The sequence below is a fragment of the Natator depressus genome, chromosome 24 (genome assembly GCF_965152275.1).
Source record: "Natator depressus isolate rNatDep1 chromosome 24, rNatDep2.hap1, whole genome shotgun sequence".
In the NCBI taxonomy this organism is placed as follows: Eukaryota; Metazoa; Chordata; order Testudines; family Cheloniidae; genus Natator; species Natator depressus.
In genome coordinates this window covers 1,277,521-1,294,330 of record NC_134257.1, presented here as the reverse complement: position 1 = coordinate 1,294,330, position 16,810 = coordinate 1,277,521, and the positions used below count along the sequence as shown (strand labels likewise).

The following is a 16,810-nucleotide window of genomic DNA, read 5'->3' as shown; positions in this document are numbered from 1 at the left end:
GTGGAAACAGAAGCAGAGCCAGTGACATCTGCCCCATTTAGCTGAAGGGGCTTTTTCCTCCCCTCACCCCCCCTTTTTAAAAAAACTTCTGCAGCTGATCAAATAAGGTTTTGGGGGGGTTATTTTTACTGCACCCAGGGCTGTAATGAGAGGGGGTGGAGCTCTGCACTAGGCAAGTCACTGCAGCATCTCCCCAGCTGCCCTTCCTCACCTGTTGCCCTATAATTGTCAGATCTTTAGTTTCAGAGGCTGGTGCCTATGCCACTTGCTCCCCACTCCCCTGACATGCCTGCAGGGAGGCCAGACAAGCCCAAGCTGGAATTGTTTAGCTACAGTGGAAGCCAGTCTTAAAATCTTTTTCTAATTTACTCTCCCTAACTGGATTTCTACATACACTGACAGAGCTTCTGCCTTGCAGTTTTATGTACAACAGCTGGTCCAATTTAGCTTATTTTTCCACAGCCATTTTAGGTCCCAACTGGAATTTAAAGCCAGCTGTAGAACTGCCATAATATTTGCTCCTTATATTTTATTAGACTCCTGCCTAGTCTAGTTAGAGCTAGGGGCTAGAGAGGAAAGTGACTGCCCTATAGGTTTAGTTAGTGCTACTGCTCAGGCCATAGACTTTGTCCTCTCTCAAATTTAAGGGAAAAGCACATTGTACAGGCAGAGGATAACAGGAGAGACAACCGACAGAGTTAAGGTAGCTGTATAATTAGATCAGAGCTTTTAAAAGTTTGAGTCTCACTACAAACATTTACATGTTTCAGGAAAGAAACAAGTTGTTCTAGCTTAAAATATTTGGCACAAACTGCCCTATCTGTTAAAATCCTCACCACCAAGATTTCTTGAGGGGGTTTAGGCTACATATTAAAGGAAAATGTAGATGGGAAAAGCAGCGTCCCAGATCACTGCATTTCTATAGGGGATGAAAAATGGGTTATTCTGTGGAAAAGGAAAAGACTGAAAACAGCAATACTTCACACTAAACACTTTCTTACAAGCCTAGAGCTGTCCTCTGCCATGCACATAGAAAGCTGCAAACAGCAGCCATTTTAGTTAACATTTCTTCTGGCAGTAGCGATCAGGTAGTTCCACTCCCTGTCTTAAGGCTAGTTGGACTTTCCTTTTTTTGCAGCGGGTGTTGGAAATATTCCAAGGGGAGCTGGACTCTGTCCCTTATGGTGTTTATCAGCTATGTGAACAGGTTTTGCAGGGGTGGTGGGTTTTGGTTTGTCTTGCCTTAAAGAGGAACTTCTTCCTTTAACTCCTGAAAAGAGAAAAAGGTTCGATAGATAACATGAGCTCAGATTTGGTACCCAAAAAAGGTAGGCTTTTGGGCAGGGGGCTAAGCTTAACCCTGTGGAAGATACAGCCCTTGGAAAGAGGGATGATTATACATTGCTGTAGCTGTGAGTAAAATAGCTACATTTCCAGAGAGCTCACTTGTGGCAAGGTCTAGTTTGGCACCTTGCTTTAGTTACTGACTCTGGGTGCAAAGGAGGCAGAGAGTCATTACACAGTTACCATCTGGTTATCTGGTGCAAGCAAGAAGTTAATTGTCCATTGAACTGCTTACCTGTATCCAAGTGCCCCCTTCCCCACCAGGTCAGCTGGGACCCTGAAGTAGCTTACAGAGCATCAGTTGAGCATCTAGTAGCACCACCAGAAGTTTTGTATGGGGCTGTGGTCAGCTGCAGTTGACGGAAGAACTAGTGACCAGTTCATGCACATCCCAATCCTTAAACATAAACGGCGCCCGTGGGTGTACAGCAGCTTTATTTCAATCAAAGCCCATTATGTCTAAAACCAGCATGGTGGGAATGGTTTTTATTTCAAAAGACAATTGTCAATTTTAGTATCAAAACACTTGATATAGGTTCTCCTCTAACTGGCCCCTAAAACCACCACAACCAACGAGCCTCTCTCAAGCCTAAGCTACACGATGCAGACCTCTCGCAGATCTCACTACTGTGCCTCACAAACAGAACTTCAACAGTGCACTGCAATGTGGCTTGGACCCGATTCAAGACAATAAGAGTACTCCTGGGTAACGGGGGACTGAAGGGATCCCCTCAGTGTAAGCAAAGCTCTTCACACAAGAGGCAGTTTTATAGATGAGCTGTTACAATTGATCAGCAATGAGTGATAAAGCTCAGTGCAATAGCACTTAGTGAAGGCAGATTCAAACCCAGTGGCAACAATGGGTTAGAGGGGCTGCTTCTCTAGTCAATGGCCAAAGGGGTGTGACTGGCACATACAGGGCCAGGAGGCCCCTGTGATTAATCCTTCCATTCATGAGTGTTCAAAGAGACCAGGTTTGGTCTTTTAGAAAAAGACAGACCTCTCCTCTTTGCTCCAACGGCTCTACCATGCAAGGAGAAACTTTAAGGCTGAGAAACTGAATGTCCCTTTTTGGGCCATCTGCTCCTGCAGGAGTTCCTGTTATGACAGGATGCATTAGTACCCAGCAGAAAGGCTCCCTGCATTCCTAGCCAGGCGACTTGAACTTAACAGCCAGAGCCAGAACTGTCCCACCTCTGCTTCTCCCTGGGAGCAAGGCAAAGGGGACCAGAGCTGATGAGCTAAAGAGGTCAACATCAAATTTTAAAGCCAATAGCTTCTTTTAGGTGCAGCTTGTGAGCCCCAGAGTTATTTGGAATGTTTACAATGGTTGCTACAAAAAAGGTAGTTACAAAATGTGTACATCTCACACGTTCTCCAGACATTATTGCATTGGTTTGTATTTCCCTTAATGATGCTGTTTAAGGCTCTGCCCAACCTGGTGACCTTTAACCCTCAGGTGACTTGGCAGAAGTTGGTTTGGTTGAATTGGCAAGAGAAGGTAACCCTTGGGGTTAAAGGGCAGCTCTGGCTGGGCTGGCCCCCAGCGAGTCGCTGGGTGGGGCAGAGGCGATGGCAGAGATCCTTTACATGTCGTTCAGGTCCAGCAGGGTCTGGTCCAGCATTCTTTGTGTGCAGAGATGCTCCTCTTTGGTGGATTTCAGTTTATCTAGTGGGAGGAAGAGTTAGACAGGTTAGCAGGGGCTGTACTTATGTGACTGGTGAGACCTGCATTAACTCTTCCCCCAGCACACTGCTTTGGTTAGCTCCTCATTAGACTTTGGTGCAGGGCCACTTGCAGCCACAAGCTGTGGAGTTCAAAGTGTTGTTCCCGGCCTCTGCCTCTTGAGCTGCTGGTACTTCCTGAGCAGCAAGATCTCCAGAGTCAGAACTTGGCATGCAGATGTGTCAGACTGAAGCTAGCCTCCCCCAGATCTCCCATTGCTTCAGCAGTATGCCTCTTACATTCCCAGATCTCAAAACCCAGAGAGTTGCTTTGTTTGCCTAATGGTAGTGTGCAGAGACTGCTGCAAACCCAAGTCAAAACATAATGAGCAATTCCTTTCAGCCAGACTAACTGGTCCCCCTCCAGGTGATCACTGGCAGATATTAAAAGCCTGGTCAGAAAGGTCATGGGACCACCTGCTAACAGCCAGACTCTTTGGGGGGAGAGGAGGTGAGTCCTTGAGGAAGGAGAGAGACTAGTCTAGGTCAGTGGGCAGTGGGCTAGCAAGACCATGGGATGCTGGTCTGCCCTGGAGGCTAAAAATGTGTTTCAGAAGCCAGGAAAGTCGATCCCCCACAGCTGACCTGAATCAACCTTATTCCAAGGGTGGCCCTGACATACCAACATGCAGGACCACTTCACAAGCTGTCGAGCTGTTTGCTTTTTAGACAGCTTGAAACAGGCTGCCCACTTACCCCCACTGCTGTACACAAACCTAGGGTCTCCAAAGTGTAATCACTGCTGATTAGCAAGAGAAATTGTGTGCATTACTCAGACCTTCAGGGCAAGGCATGGCACCTTGCTAGAGACTCCAGAGGCAGCTCTGCCCAAGACACATGGACTGCAGGATCTATGGGCTTTTCCCAAGCAGGCTCTCAAGGGGGGTATTTCCAAGCTTACGCATGCTTGCCATTACAGTGGCTGCAGTCACAGCCTCCAACTCAGTAAGTCCTTGGACAACAGCAACTCACTCCCAAGATGCCTCTCCACACCCCAGGCCATGTGGTCTTAACAGTAACCAGGCTTCTCCACAGGCCTTCCGAATGGAGCTTGGCTTTAATAAAGCAGCACAGGTTTGCATTTTGTCTTACAGACCACAAGGCCAGTGGTTTATCATCATCAGAAACAGCCATCAATCCATGCAGCAGGAGATCCTACAGACATTCAGCATATAGTAAGGTGGTCAGTCACAGCACTTACAGACATCGGATATTGTCAAAAGCAGCTTCTACAGCAACTCATCTAACAGATAGGTCTCCAATGTAGCCAGCCCCCACATCACAGTTGGCTGGGGGAGCCAGAGCAGCAGCCCCCAGGGACTCCCTGTGGCACTAGTGGAGTGAGACTGCCCAGACTGATCAGAACCAGGAGGAATTACACTCCTGGGGAGGGTTAGGCATGGAGAACAGGTTACCTTTGAAAAAAATAAGTACATTAGAGGATAGACTTTAGCTGCCTCATTAAATAGCAGTAATTGCACAAAGTCTGCTAATCTGCCAGTCTGTTAAGAATGATCAGATTTCACTGTGGTCCACAGCCCTGGTGCTCACAAATAAGCTTGTTTAGTGTCATTAGTGGGCCACCTTCTCAGTCACACAGATCATGCAGCGTTAACTTCAGCTCGTTAGAGAGCAGGCGATTTTTCTCAAGCTGGCTGTACAGGCGCTCTGCATCAGCAACAGGAGGATTAGGGGAAACAAGAGGAAGAGAGAAAAAGAGAGAAAGGGAAGGTTAGTAGAGTACCAAGATGAGCAAGTCATACAACCTGTCCCTAACATGTGGGGCTTAGAGAGAAGTCACAGCTTGTTTTTACGGACGGACGGAGGCATGGAGACAGGAGACCAGCACTGCTGACTTGCTTTTCAGCTCAGAAAGCCTGTGGTAGAAGCCAAGTGTGGCCAGAGTAGGAGTCCTATGAGGGCTTATGGAGGCACAGGAAGGAAGATGGATTGTCCCTGGAAAATGAAGCCTGAAGGGTAATGGGTGTTCTTTATGCCCAGGAACAGGAGAGCCTTTGGATACACCCTTTGGACTCTGAACAATTCAGGAAGGACATGGCTAGATCAAGACTAGCACTCAGGCAACCCCATTTGCTTACAGTGCAGCCATGTGACCAGAAACTGGGGAGCTGCCAGTGCTCATCAGTGTCCCTCAGAAAGGATGCAGGACAGCAGTCATGGTCCATGACTTTGCCAGTAAGTCATGCTTAGCAACTCATGATGGGTTTATAACATGGACACAGGACCAAAAGCCTCATCTGCTTTCAAAGCTAACTGAGGAGCAGAGGTAGATTCCAGGACCCTGCTGCTGAACACAGAACCAGTAGCAGGATGATCCACCACAGAAGTGCCGAGGGAGACCTGCCAGCCCTGCACCCAGCAGCACCACAGACTGAGATGCTCGAAGTCTCCGAGCAAGGGTCTTGGATCTTCTCAAACAGCAGCCAGTTCATGGGAGCCTGCCAACTTTCCAAAACCAGACCAGTGGGCTCCAAAGCTGTGCGCTATCAGAGCACAACTAGCCAAGCTAACCACCAGACTGGTCCTGTGGGTAGCAAGGGAGCCCAGCTCAGGCATAGGTCCTTCCCAGTAACTTAACAGCCTTCGCTCACTGCTTTCTTGAGTCCCTCCGATTAAACACCTTCCCACCCCACACACAGGACAGTCATCTCTTGATAGACTGCCTCAAGGGACTCCTGTGCTCCCAGTACTCCCTCTTGCTGGGGGAAGGAAGGATGGATGGAGGGGGCATGGTTTTGTTCAGCTGCACTGTACCATTAAGATCACACAGGTGTGCACTGGTCAGTAGAAGCTGCTAGCCTAGTACAAGTGCAGGCCCTTAAAATGTGGCCCTTGCAAAGAGGCAAGTCAGCAGGCCTGACAATGGCAAGCTCCTCCTAGCCCCACTGAAACCCCACCTTGAGAATGGAATTCCAGGTTCCTGTCAGCATCCTGGGGTCAGTGGGAAGTCACTAGCTATCCTCTTGCTCACCTCCTGAATCAAGCAACATGCTTCGGGGGAAACTGTTCTAGGGGTTTACAGGTGTTCTCTGCCCTCAAACTGCTCTTTGAGCTAGTTAATCTTCAGCCTAATGTTAGGACATCAAGACCATGGAGACGGTTTCATAATGGCTCTGGCCTGGACAGCCACTGTGGTGGTCCCCAGTACCCAGGCACTTGGACCAGCAGATGGCAGTAGCACAAGAACCTCCCACTTTTAGTTAATCGGAGCCTCTATAGATGCCACACCTGGAACCAATACAGCCAGTTCCCCCATGACAAGATTTCTGGGGGCAGGGCTGTGTTTGCTGTGTGCTCTGGTCTTCTAGAGGGGGCCTCTAATAGTTAGAGCCTAGACTACAGGTCCCAGCACACTGACACCTCCTTCTCGGAGGAGGATGGGGAGCTGGGACCCACTCTGCCAGGAGCCCAGACTGCCTTGAAACAGAACAGGCTGCCACTTCAGCCCTTGGTTGGGCAGACTGGTCACCCTGGTCAGGTCTGAGTGCGCCCTGGTGAGCAAAGCATGAACATGTAATGCCAGTGTGAGTGTAACTGCCTGTGGCCTTCAGTTGAGCCAGAGAAGGGCTTTACGGTGACTGCCAGAGCCATCTCCATACTGGGGAGCAGAGGGAGGAACCAAATGGATTCCTCCCCCCCCATTTATTTACTGCCCAGACCCAAGGGAGGAGAATCCAGTAGCTAGACAGCACTTGTTCTTGAGCCCATGATTTCAGCTAGACTGGTATGAAACACCCCCAGCCTTGCAAGGGTGGCCTTGTGGCTCTCACCAGCATTGCAGGCAGCTTTCAGTCACTTTCTCCACTGGCCACTGTGGAGAGCTGCTGAGCCTGGTCCTCATGTCAGCCTGCCTGGCATGTGCCAACCAAGCTGGTTGGGCCACAAAGCTTTCACAAGCCCAGGCCAGGAATTGCAGCACCCAAGCATCCATTCAGAACACTACTGGCAGGTGTTATCTAGCATGACTGGCCGGGAGGGGGCCTGCTGACACCCCAGTCCCTGGAGGTTTCAATTTACATTGAAAAGTCAGACCCCAGGGGAGCTACTTGGAGCTGTTGATTTCAATACAAGTTATTGGAAGTAGCGGTTTCTTGGCCTCCCAGCCCAAAGTGAGAATGTTTAGGTCAAGGGCAGGAAGCCATAGCACTTTGAACCTCATTCCTTCAGGAGTGGTGACATCAGACAAGCGGGGAATGTTTCCAAGGGCAAAAATTTCAGTGCGATGACTAGTTACTTGTGCTTTATTACACTGGGGTGGTGGGAAATGTGTTTGAGAAACGCTAAAGGTGGCTTCCATGAAGGTTATAAGTGCCAATGTCTTCATATGATGCAACAGGCAAACTTCAGCATCTCAGAGCTTCAAGCCACTACAGCTGCTTCCCAACAAGTCAGCATGTAGCCTTTTCAGGGCAGGGACTCTTACTGTGTTTGCACAGCCCCTTGCAATGGTACCATTCTGACTGGGAGCTGCTGTAAGCCAGCTGAGTGAACTGGAAGGGGCTACATAGCTGAAGAGTAGAGTAAAGTGAGAGCAGGCTGGGGCAAGTCTTCTGGGTCTTCTGAACTACAGAGTACATAGCCTCAGTTACCAAGATCTGGCTCATGAAGGGTTATGTTTGGACTTTACACCAGGACTTCCAGGACAAAGTGAAAATTTGAGGAACAGGAAAGGAGAGAGATTTGGTGAGCCACAGACACGATTATGTCAACCTGGGTAGTGTTCATAATCCCCAAGAGTTCTAGTAACTTGTGCAAGTCAAATGACAAGTCTGTATGCAGCACAACTGGTTCCTACCACCAGCTGTGAACCCAGCCCTACACTCCCCCATATCTGCAGTCCAAGCACTTTGGCCAAGAGGCATGTATGGATTTCCTACATTAGCTTCTACACCCCTCAGATGGACATTTTGCACTACAGAAGCCAGGATCTTGGTCTCCACACAAGTAAAATTTGGTACAGCTTTAGCATCTGACCAATCCTGTCCAGCTGGAATTCATATATGTGCTTTCCTATGTTTGTTAGCTTTTGCATCCAGCCAAGTGGATCACTGACCAGGGTAAAGCAGACAAGGTGTACATAGTGACTTTACAGTGAGCCAGCATTTGATTGCTCCAATGCTGACTGCATCCTAAAGGGGAATCAGGTGTGATCCATTAACTACCAAGACCAGGATACAAATGCAGCTTCAGATTTCCTGCTACAACTCCAAGGAACCATTCAGTCCTTTGGAGCACTCAGCACTTTGTATTGTTTGCAGATATGCAATTCAGACATGAGCCAAGAACAAACAGCAGAAGAAAGAACTTCGTGCATCAATGTCTATATATTCCACGGACACAGGGGAGTTACATGGGCCTGGAGGCAACACAAACTGTTTCCATCAGGCAGCAAGTCCAGAAATCCATGGCTCAGCAGCACCAGCCATTTCACTCATCATCAATGTATACATCAAGTTGTTCCTTAGAGTGACATCATGCTCAAGCAATAGGAAGTACAAAAGGAGCTTTATGACTCTACATGAAATATGCAGATGAGAACAAAAACACCCCCTGCTACACTCAGCCCCTGTACCCAGACATACTGAAACAGCAGCCCCTCTGAGCACAGCAGTGTCTGGCACAATAGGTCATACAGAGGAAGCTTTGTTTGAGGGCAAATGCAGCACAACTGCTCCTGAGTTTCAGTGCATTCAGTGTTTATTCCCAGGGATGCCCTGCATACAGCCTAACTGGACAAGGGCACTGGAATTCAGAGAGTAGCAGAAAGAGCATAGTGAAGAGTGCAGATGCAGAACAAGCCACCAAGCAGAGGCAGAGGCAAATCCAAAGTGGAGTTTGGAATCACAGATTTATCTGTATGAAATAGAGAAGGAGACACTTGTTTTAAGAGGCCCTTAAGGCTTTGTACACAGCAAACTGGGTTTATGGAGTTTTCAGATGTTAGAAGCAAGAATGCTTACTTCTGAGTGAGTATCAGCCCCTTCCTCGGTTAGTGGGCAAGGGAGCATGCAGAGTCCACAAGCCACAAAGCTAGAGTAACAAACTAGTTTTGGCTATCTTCTCAATCCCAGGATCACGTATCCCTGAGATTTGACTAGCACTAACTGCAGCTTCTGCCACACTAGATCTTGCAAAACAATGGCACATTGTCACTCCTGCAGGAAGCCTTCTCTGAGTAACTGGGAACTGCATTACTTGGCACAAATTAAATGAATTCACACCCATCCTGGTTCATTCCCAGCTAGCACTGCATCTTACTAGTATTGTACATGCACATCACAATCTAACTTAAGAGTTAGTCACAGCATGCTGACAGACACCACTGCATTAATCTAGAGGCAGAGACCTGCAGGAAACACTACCAGTCTGTGTAAATTATCAATCACAGCAAACCAAGCAAGTTCTGGCTGTTTAGCCTGCTCAAGCAGAGGCAAACCCCACACCACAGCCAGCTGATATTTACATGGAAGTCATATCATTGAGGGCGTGGTCCAATTCCTCACTAATAGCTTTGTACTTCAGTTTCTGTGCATAGAGCTCATCTAAAGAGGTTTGGAGGAGAACAAAGGGAAAAAACAATAAGAAAGGAAGAGGAATATAGTCCAAATACCCAGATGCAGGAAATGCAGCATGGAATCCAGGAACAGGAGAAAATGAAGTCAGAGGTGAAAAAGCTGCAACTCAATGTAGTTAGGAACCCATCTATTGATTTTGTTTAGAGACAGGACCCAGGTTTGGTCTAGTTTAATCAAGTGCCTTGCAGATTACAAATACAGGTTCCTTGAGAAGGCCAATAACTTCAAAGCAATGCAACTTAAGATGTGTTGACTCACAACGGTCACCTGCCTGACTGGATCTGCAGTAACCAATGATGAGAGGTTTAAGCAATGAAGCAAGAAACTGCCCCCACCCCCCATTTTGTGGGGGAGCTGAACTGGTTTCCTGAGCTAGAGGACAGAGATCAGCTAAGTGTTTTCATCTCAGTTTCAATAGGAAACCCCAAGGTCACCATGCTTAGTGGCTTTAGTCATCTAGTCTAAAGATGTAGGGAATTCCCATTACAGAGAGAGCATGTACAATTAACAGGAGAAATCCTAGCATGCAAACTACACCTGTGTTACCTGTCTTAATTGGAGGCTTGGAATCCAGTCTTATGAGAGTTTTAGTACTGATCTTTCCAGCTCCACTTAATTCCAAGGAAATAGGACTTCTGGCTACAGTACAGCTGTTACATTATTCCACAGAGTGCCCAGAGGACCATGTCTGGTTCAGTCTTAAACTGTCTCTTCAGCAGCAGGCTTGTAGATCAGAGCCAACTGTCTCATGATCAATGTTTCAAGCAGTGCATGCAACAGATATTTTTGCAGTTGTAATGAAGTTACCCCATGGAAGGCTTAACTGGCTTACCATGAAACATCTAGATCTGTTTGTGGCTGAAAGTACAGCTCAGGTGGTAGTATTCACTGTGCTGACAGCATGATTTCTAGACTGAAGCTATCTTTGCAAGAGTCTAGCTTCTTGGCTACATCAGAGCTTGTTAGACCAAAGTCTTCACTATTTTGAGCTACCAAAAGCTAGGGAATCAACAGGAGACTCTGACTGCTTAAGTCATTGAGTCAGGGCAGGTTGAGTTGTGGCCTCCCACCACCCTTCAAGACTGTGAAAAGTCATAGTTGAGATTTCATCTAAGAGGAATTTAAATGGGTTTTAGGGTAGTGCTGAAGACCAGAGAGCCATTCCATGTGTTGGAAGTTGCTATACTCCATGGCTGGCACCACCTAAGCAATGGCTTAGTGGGTCTTGTATGACTACTTGCTTGTACCTAGTTATAGAAACCTATACCATGGGTTTCAGCTACACTAGCCTGACAAACATCTTACTGTCCCTACCTACTGAGGTTCTCAGGACACCATACAAAAGCTTTTCCCAATCCCACTCCAGAAATTTCAGACTCAAGAATGAGTTATCCTGTCAACACAAATGCCTTTTAAGCAACAAAATGCATGGAAATCCCAGTTGCTTAGTCTGGAGTGGCCAGGTGACACCTGAGTGCCAAGCAGTAATCTAGGAACATGTTACACCAACACTTATTCAGCCTCAGTGCAGAGACTGAGCTGGGTTGTTTAACAGTAAATACCAGGTCCAGAGTCTGACTCAGCAGCTCTAGCTTCAGCTCACACCACTTGACAGCCAGCAGGCTGAACCAGAATAGGCCATGCCCATGAAGTGAGTAATCAAGAGAATATTCTGATCAGGGGTAGCCTGTCAGCTCCCCTCCCATAAGCTCCAGCACCACCCATGCCATCTTGGGCAATAGACTCAGCTGGCCCATCTGAGTGATCTTTGCCACACCAGTCCTCAAAAACATACCTTCCAAGTCATCAATGGTCTTCTCCAGTTTGGCTACTGATCGTTCAGCAAATTCTGCACGGGTCTCCGCCTGACAGAAAACAGCCAATTAATACAGAACTAGTCAATGGTTCTTAACTTTGCATCTGTAGACACATGGGGCCCATGACACTGATCTAGGAGGAGTCTACCACAGTGAAGTCAAGCTAGTGTGGCCAGCCTCAGAATGAGGTGTCCTGGTCCTGGCATCTAGACTCTGGTGGCTGACAGCCCCTTTCAAGAGGTTTATCCAAATCCCACACCCCTGGGAACATGCTTTCAGACCCTGGAGAAGTGGCCACTCACCTCTTTAAGTTTGTCTGTCAGGATCTTAATCTCCTCTTCATATTTATCCTCTTTTTGAGAGTACTGTGGAAGAGGCAGAGAGTCAAATCCCAGTGCCACTAACTGCTATTAACCACCTCCCACAAATAGGTCCTGAAATCTGAGAGTCACTAGGTCCAGACCTCAGCTGCAGAGGGGAGGTTAGAGGCTCACTCTTGTACCACAACACAAAATTCCTGCCTAAAGATGTTGCACCAAGTGGGCCAGCCACAAGGAGGCTGGCTCAAGACAGTAATTCACACCATGCTTATCCACCAGGAGGTGGTTAGGAAACCAACCCCAGACCCATGTGTCTGACATTCAGCATTAGGCACATGGATGAATAAGTCTGCTTCACAGCCAGGCAGCCAATGCCTTATACTCATGTTGCCTGTGAAGCTTCCCCGCCCCAACCTTGGAACAGCTTAAGACAATGACCACCACGACCCCCCATACACCAACAGACATTGGACCAATGGGAGATTACCTCACCCACCTTGTCTCTAGAGACAAGGAGTCAGACACTCATGACTACTAGCTCTGCATTTCAAACCATTGGCACACCCATGTCTGCAGCTCCCAAGGACATGCAGACTGATTCTGTAACAACTCAGCCTCATGCTAAGGCCATTACAAGTTCCACAGACCAGGGAGCATTCCCATCTCACTGGGTGCTCTTTAGTCAGAGGCCCATGCAGGAGTGCCTGCAGGCTTCTGGCCCTTTGCAAGGCAGGCCTACCTTCTCAGCCTGAGCCTCAAGAGACTTGAGATTGTTGGTGACATTCTTCAGCTCCTCCTCCAGCTCGGAACATTTACTGTGGAGGTTTTACAAAAGGCAGGAGAGAAGGAAAGAAAAGTGGGAGGGAGACAACACAGGAAAGATGAAAAAAGTGAATCCATGTGCAGAGGAGATTGGAGAGCTATTTAGGAGACAGATCTCACGTGACCACACCAGGTGAGATTTCACTTCCAGGCTGTCAGGAGAGTTTAGAGGCAGCTTTGTATGAAGTGAACACCCACACAGGCACTGACTACAGACACCTATTCTTAGTGCCTTGTCCACACTACAGCAATAGCAAGGCCTTAAAACTAAGCAGCTGGATGCAGATTCATGCTGGACCCAAAGGCTCACATGTAAAAAACTGAACATTAGTAAGTATGCTGTGGGGAGGGAAGCTGTCCTACTATGAGGCAGCTGCAGCTGCCACCTGCTCAGAGAAAGGGAGGTCAGTCAGCAGGAGAGACTGGAGCATTCCAGAAGTGAGAAATGAAGGAGAGAAATGCTATTAAGGAGCAGAGGGCAGGAGTGTGATGAGGAGGCCACAAGACCTGTGACACTTGAAGGGTTAGTACCTTTTCTTCAGCAACAGCCAGACACTTCACATTCTGGTCCATCAATCGAATCTGTTCATCCAATTCCCGGCAACGACTGTTAAGGACGATCACATGATGGCACAAGCAAGGCAAGGGGGGCAAAGGTCAAAAGGAGCAGCATCACCACAAACAAAGCCGAGCAAAAGAAGAGGGAAGGGAAGGGGAAAAACAAAGAAAAGTCATGGTCACGACATGCACATCTGGGTGGGAAGCACAACTGTACTTGCTGTACATGCACAAGTGACTGTTATACAAGGCCTAAAAGATGCAACGGAAAGGCTCTCGCTTCCCCCTCAAAGAGGAATTAAAGCAGCCACACTTGAGGAAATAAAAGCCCTTACATTGCATCTCTTCATGTTCTGGATAGAAACTAGCCAGCTACCCAGCAACGCTCTGTTCAAGAGTCTCTAGTACTTCTGGATAGTATCTTAAAAGCCAGATCAGACTCAGGCATGATATTCTATGGTTCCATGGGCTGCTTTAATTCCTGCTCCAGAGGGCCTTTGCAATTGCAGTAGGGTGCATTGTGTATGTGCCTCAGTTTCCCACAGCAATTTAAAGATAAGCTAGTAGACACCAGCTGCTCTAGTGACCAACAAAGCAGTGCTGGTGAAAAGAACTAGGCTGAGAGGGACCTTCTGATCCTGCGGGTACAAAGTCACTCCATGCAAAGAGAATGGGCATGTCCACTACAAGGCAAACGTTTGATTGTGATATGCATATTGCACTCCATGCCCCCAAGTGTTGATTTTCCCCTGGTAGGAGTGAGAGATCAAGGAAGTAACAGCTCCTTTGGCAGAAGAGCTAAGCCTCAGCCCACACTTCAGGCCTTGTTTAACAAGGTTTGGGAGGTTTCAGTCGTGTTAGTTCCCATGCAGAGGGAGTCATGCAGAGGAGGTCCAAGGTAAAATACTCACGACTCTGCAAGCTCAGCCCTCTCCTCAGTGCGCTCCAAGTCTCCTTCAATGATCACCAGTTTCCGGGCAACCTGGAGGAGAGAAAGCCACAGATAGTTGATGAGGCAAGAGATTCGTTCTTGGGGAAGGAGCTCACAATGGACTGCTGTCCTGAAGCCCAGCTGGCCAGTTTCCTTACAAGAAAAGGATGGCATGATCTCAGCTGGGTGAAACACCAACTCCTACTCTCACTCAGGAGAGCACTTTGCACAACAGGATCCATTAGGAGAGCTACCTTGCACCTGGGTGAAGCCAAGAGAAGCAAGATAGCTTTGAGAGCCTCACCTCCTCATATTTCCTGTCAGCCTCTTCTGCAATGTGCTTGGCCTCCTTGAGCTGGATCTCCTGCAGTTCCATCTTCTCTTCATCCTTCAGGGCTCTGTTTTCAATCACTTTCATGCCTCTGCCCAAGACAAGAGGAAGGGAGGTGATGAACAGAACTGTGACCTTGAACTGGCATATTACACACTACAGCGTCTTTATGAAAGTGTTCTTGAAGCAGGGCTGACCGCAATCAGGGTTTATACCTACTCTACGTATTAGGGGTCAGAAGGAAGTTCACCCTCATCCACCAATGTTACAATTCAGTCTCAGATAACATCTCTGGAGAGTCTCAGGCCATGTCTACACTACCACTTATGTCAGCAACGCGTGTCTCTCCAGGGTGTGAAAAAATACAGCGTGCTAAACAGCTTTGCTGGCATAAATGGCAGTGTGCACAGCCCTGCCGGCAGGAGAGCTTCTCCTGCTGACAGCCAGCTCACCAAGTGTTATGTTGATGGGAGAGCTCTCCCATCAGCAGAGGGCTTTACAAGCCACCTTACAGTGTGCTGCTGTAAGCTCACCCACATACACTTGGCCTAAAGCCCCACCCATGATGTTAATCTTTTTACACAGAGTGTAGAGGCAAGAGGCTGATCTCCTTGCCTGCAAGGAGGATTGATACATGGGCTAAATAGCATCCATGCTCATGGTAAAATACAGAAACCCATGGGGCCCTAAGCAGCAGCAGTCTAAAGCATGACCCGCCAAGAGAAAACCATGAAGACTGGATAAAGCTGGAGGTTGTGACAGGGCAGAGGATGGACACCTGAAAAGACATCTAAAGGGATGTCTGACCATCCATCTGAGGAGCTGTCTCCTAGACTACACACTTTACCCCAAGATCCAGATACACCTGGTGGGTTCAGTGTTATTTTGCATTAATATTCAAGAATACCTCCACCACACATCTGCAATATTAGTGTAGAGCCAGAGAAGAGTGGTATCTGCAGGAAGCCTCCTGCTTCTGTAACGCAGCTCACCTTTCACTCTCATCTGCAGCTTTCTCTGCCTCCTCCAGCTTCTGCAGAGCTGTGGCAAGACGCTCCTGGGCTCGGTCCAACTCCTCCTCTACCAGCTGGATACGGCGATTCAAGGATGCAACTTCTGCCTCAGCCTAGAGAGTTGATCACACCATGAGCTAGTCTACAGTGCGTCTAGCACTGACAGCAAGGGAGGGCTCCTGGGATCAATTTCTCAGTCCACCATTGACTGAGATGGAAAAGGAAAGCAGTGCCACATCTGGCAAGTGAAGACTGCACTCCCAATGGTGGTGAGGGACAATGCTGGAGTGTCCTCTGACAGGCAGAGTTTCATGCAGTTAAGCTGCTCCACACAAGGGTTCCCAGCATACCTCAAAGAACTAGGATTTCAGCTCAAGCAGACTTGTGACAGATACCTGCCCAACTAACCTCTGCTTGCATGAGCATCAGATCTGCCAGAGGATTTCCAGTTAACCAGAACTGTGAGGACACAACTCCCTTGATCCTCAACTGAGGCCTGCCAGTCCATGAATGCTGCAGCCAGTCATTTTACACAGACCTAGTGGCATTTGCGTGGCTGAGCCGTGACTCAGCGTGGCTGGAGGAAAGTTTCAAGCAAGTCAGCAACTGTAAGTTTATCTGAACCACATTCGGAGGCAGCAGCTCTTTGGGATCCCCCGACCATGAGGGGCAGCACCAGACTTCCAGGGCCGATCACCGTGCCTAGGCCAGCCAATGCACATCACTGCCGGCCTCCAGAGACAGGTTTCCAAGGACACCTTGGAAACACTGAACAGCAGCTTGATTTTGCTCAGTCATTTAGCAGGAATTTGGAGCTAGAGGGGAAGTTTGGGGAGATCCTGTCTCTAGAACAGTTTTGGGAAGGGAATTTTACAGCTATAGCAACAATGCAGCCCCTAGCTTCAGGGTCAGCCTCTCAATATGGGAGAGTGGAGAGCCACTGCAGCTATAAAAAGCTTTAGGCCTGGTCTATACATTGAACTTGGTCAGGCTAGCTCTAGCACTCAGAGCTGTGAAAAAGTTCATGCCCTCTGTGCCCCTTAGATTTGCCTAATGCCCACTGTAGATCCTGCTCGGCTGCCAGAAGAATTCTTCCTTTGACTTTGCTGCTGCCTCGGAGGTGGGTTTACTACAGTGACAGAGGAAACCCTTCCATTGCTCTAGTAAGTATCAGCTACTGCACTGCAGCTGGGCCATGGTAGCCCTTGCAGTGTACCCATAGCTCATGATCCAAGATAATATGGTCACCTGGGTCTGTGCTGTGAAACAAGCCAGCTGGGAGCCTGGGAAAGGGAGTCACTTGAGCTTTTGCTCTGTCAGCAGGGAGACTTGGATCTCCACTCAAATCTAGAC

General features: G+C 48.2%; 1 protein-coding gene across 13 annotated transcripts in view; it reads right to left on the bottom strand.

The window, feature by feature from the left end:
• Positions 1 to 1,791: 1,791 nt before the first annotated feature.
• The window catches only part of TPM3 (tropomyosin 3), a 36,321-nt gene continuing 21,302 nt past the window's right edge, over positions 1,792 to 16,810 (bottom strand). For 2 of the 13 annotated variants that reach the window (XM_074938370.1, XM_074938376.1), the window contains 7 exons: positions 15,437 to 15,570; positions 14,418 to 14,535; positions 14,094 to 14,164; positions 13,156 to 13,231; positions 11,785 to 11,847; positions 11,461 to 11,530; positions 4,648 to 4,737 (listed from right to left, as the gene is read on the bottom strand). In XM_074938370.1, coding sequence (XP_074794471.1) covers positions 4,658 to 4,737; positions 11,461 to 11,530; positions 11,785 to 11,847; positions 13,156 to 13,231; positions 14,094 to 14,164; positions 14,418 to 14,535; positions 15,437 to 15,570 — 612 coding nt within the window. In that variant the 3' untranslated portion in view covers positions 4,648 to 4,657. Of the gene's footprint in view, positions 3,014 to 4,647; positions 4,738 to 8,924; positions 8,944 to 9,553; positions 9,633 to 11,460; positions 11,531 to 11,784; positions 11,848 to 12,541; positions 12,618 to 13,155; positions 13,232 to 14,093; positions 14,165 to 14,417; positions 14,536 to 15,436; positions 15,571 to 16,810 lie in introns of those variants that run through there. The other 11 variants (XM_074938369.1, XM_074938375.1, XM_074938367.1 and 8 more) reach the window with 10 other exon arrangements.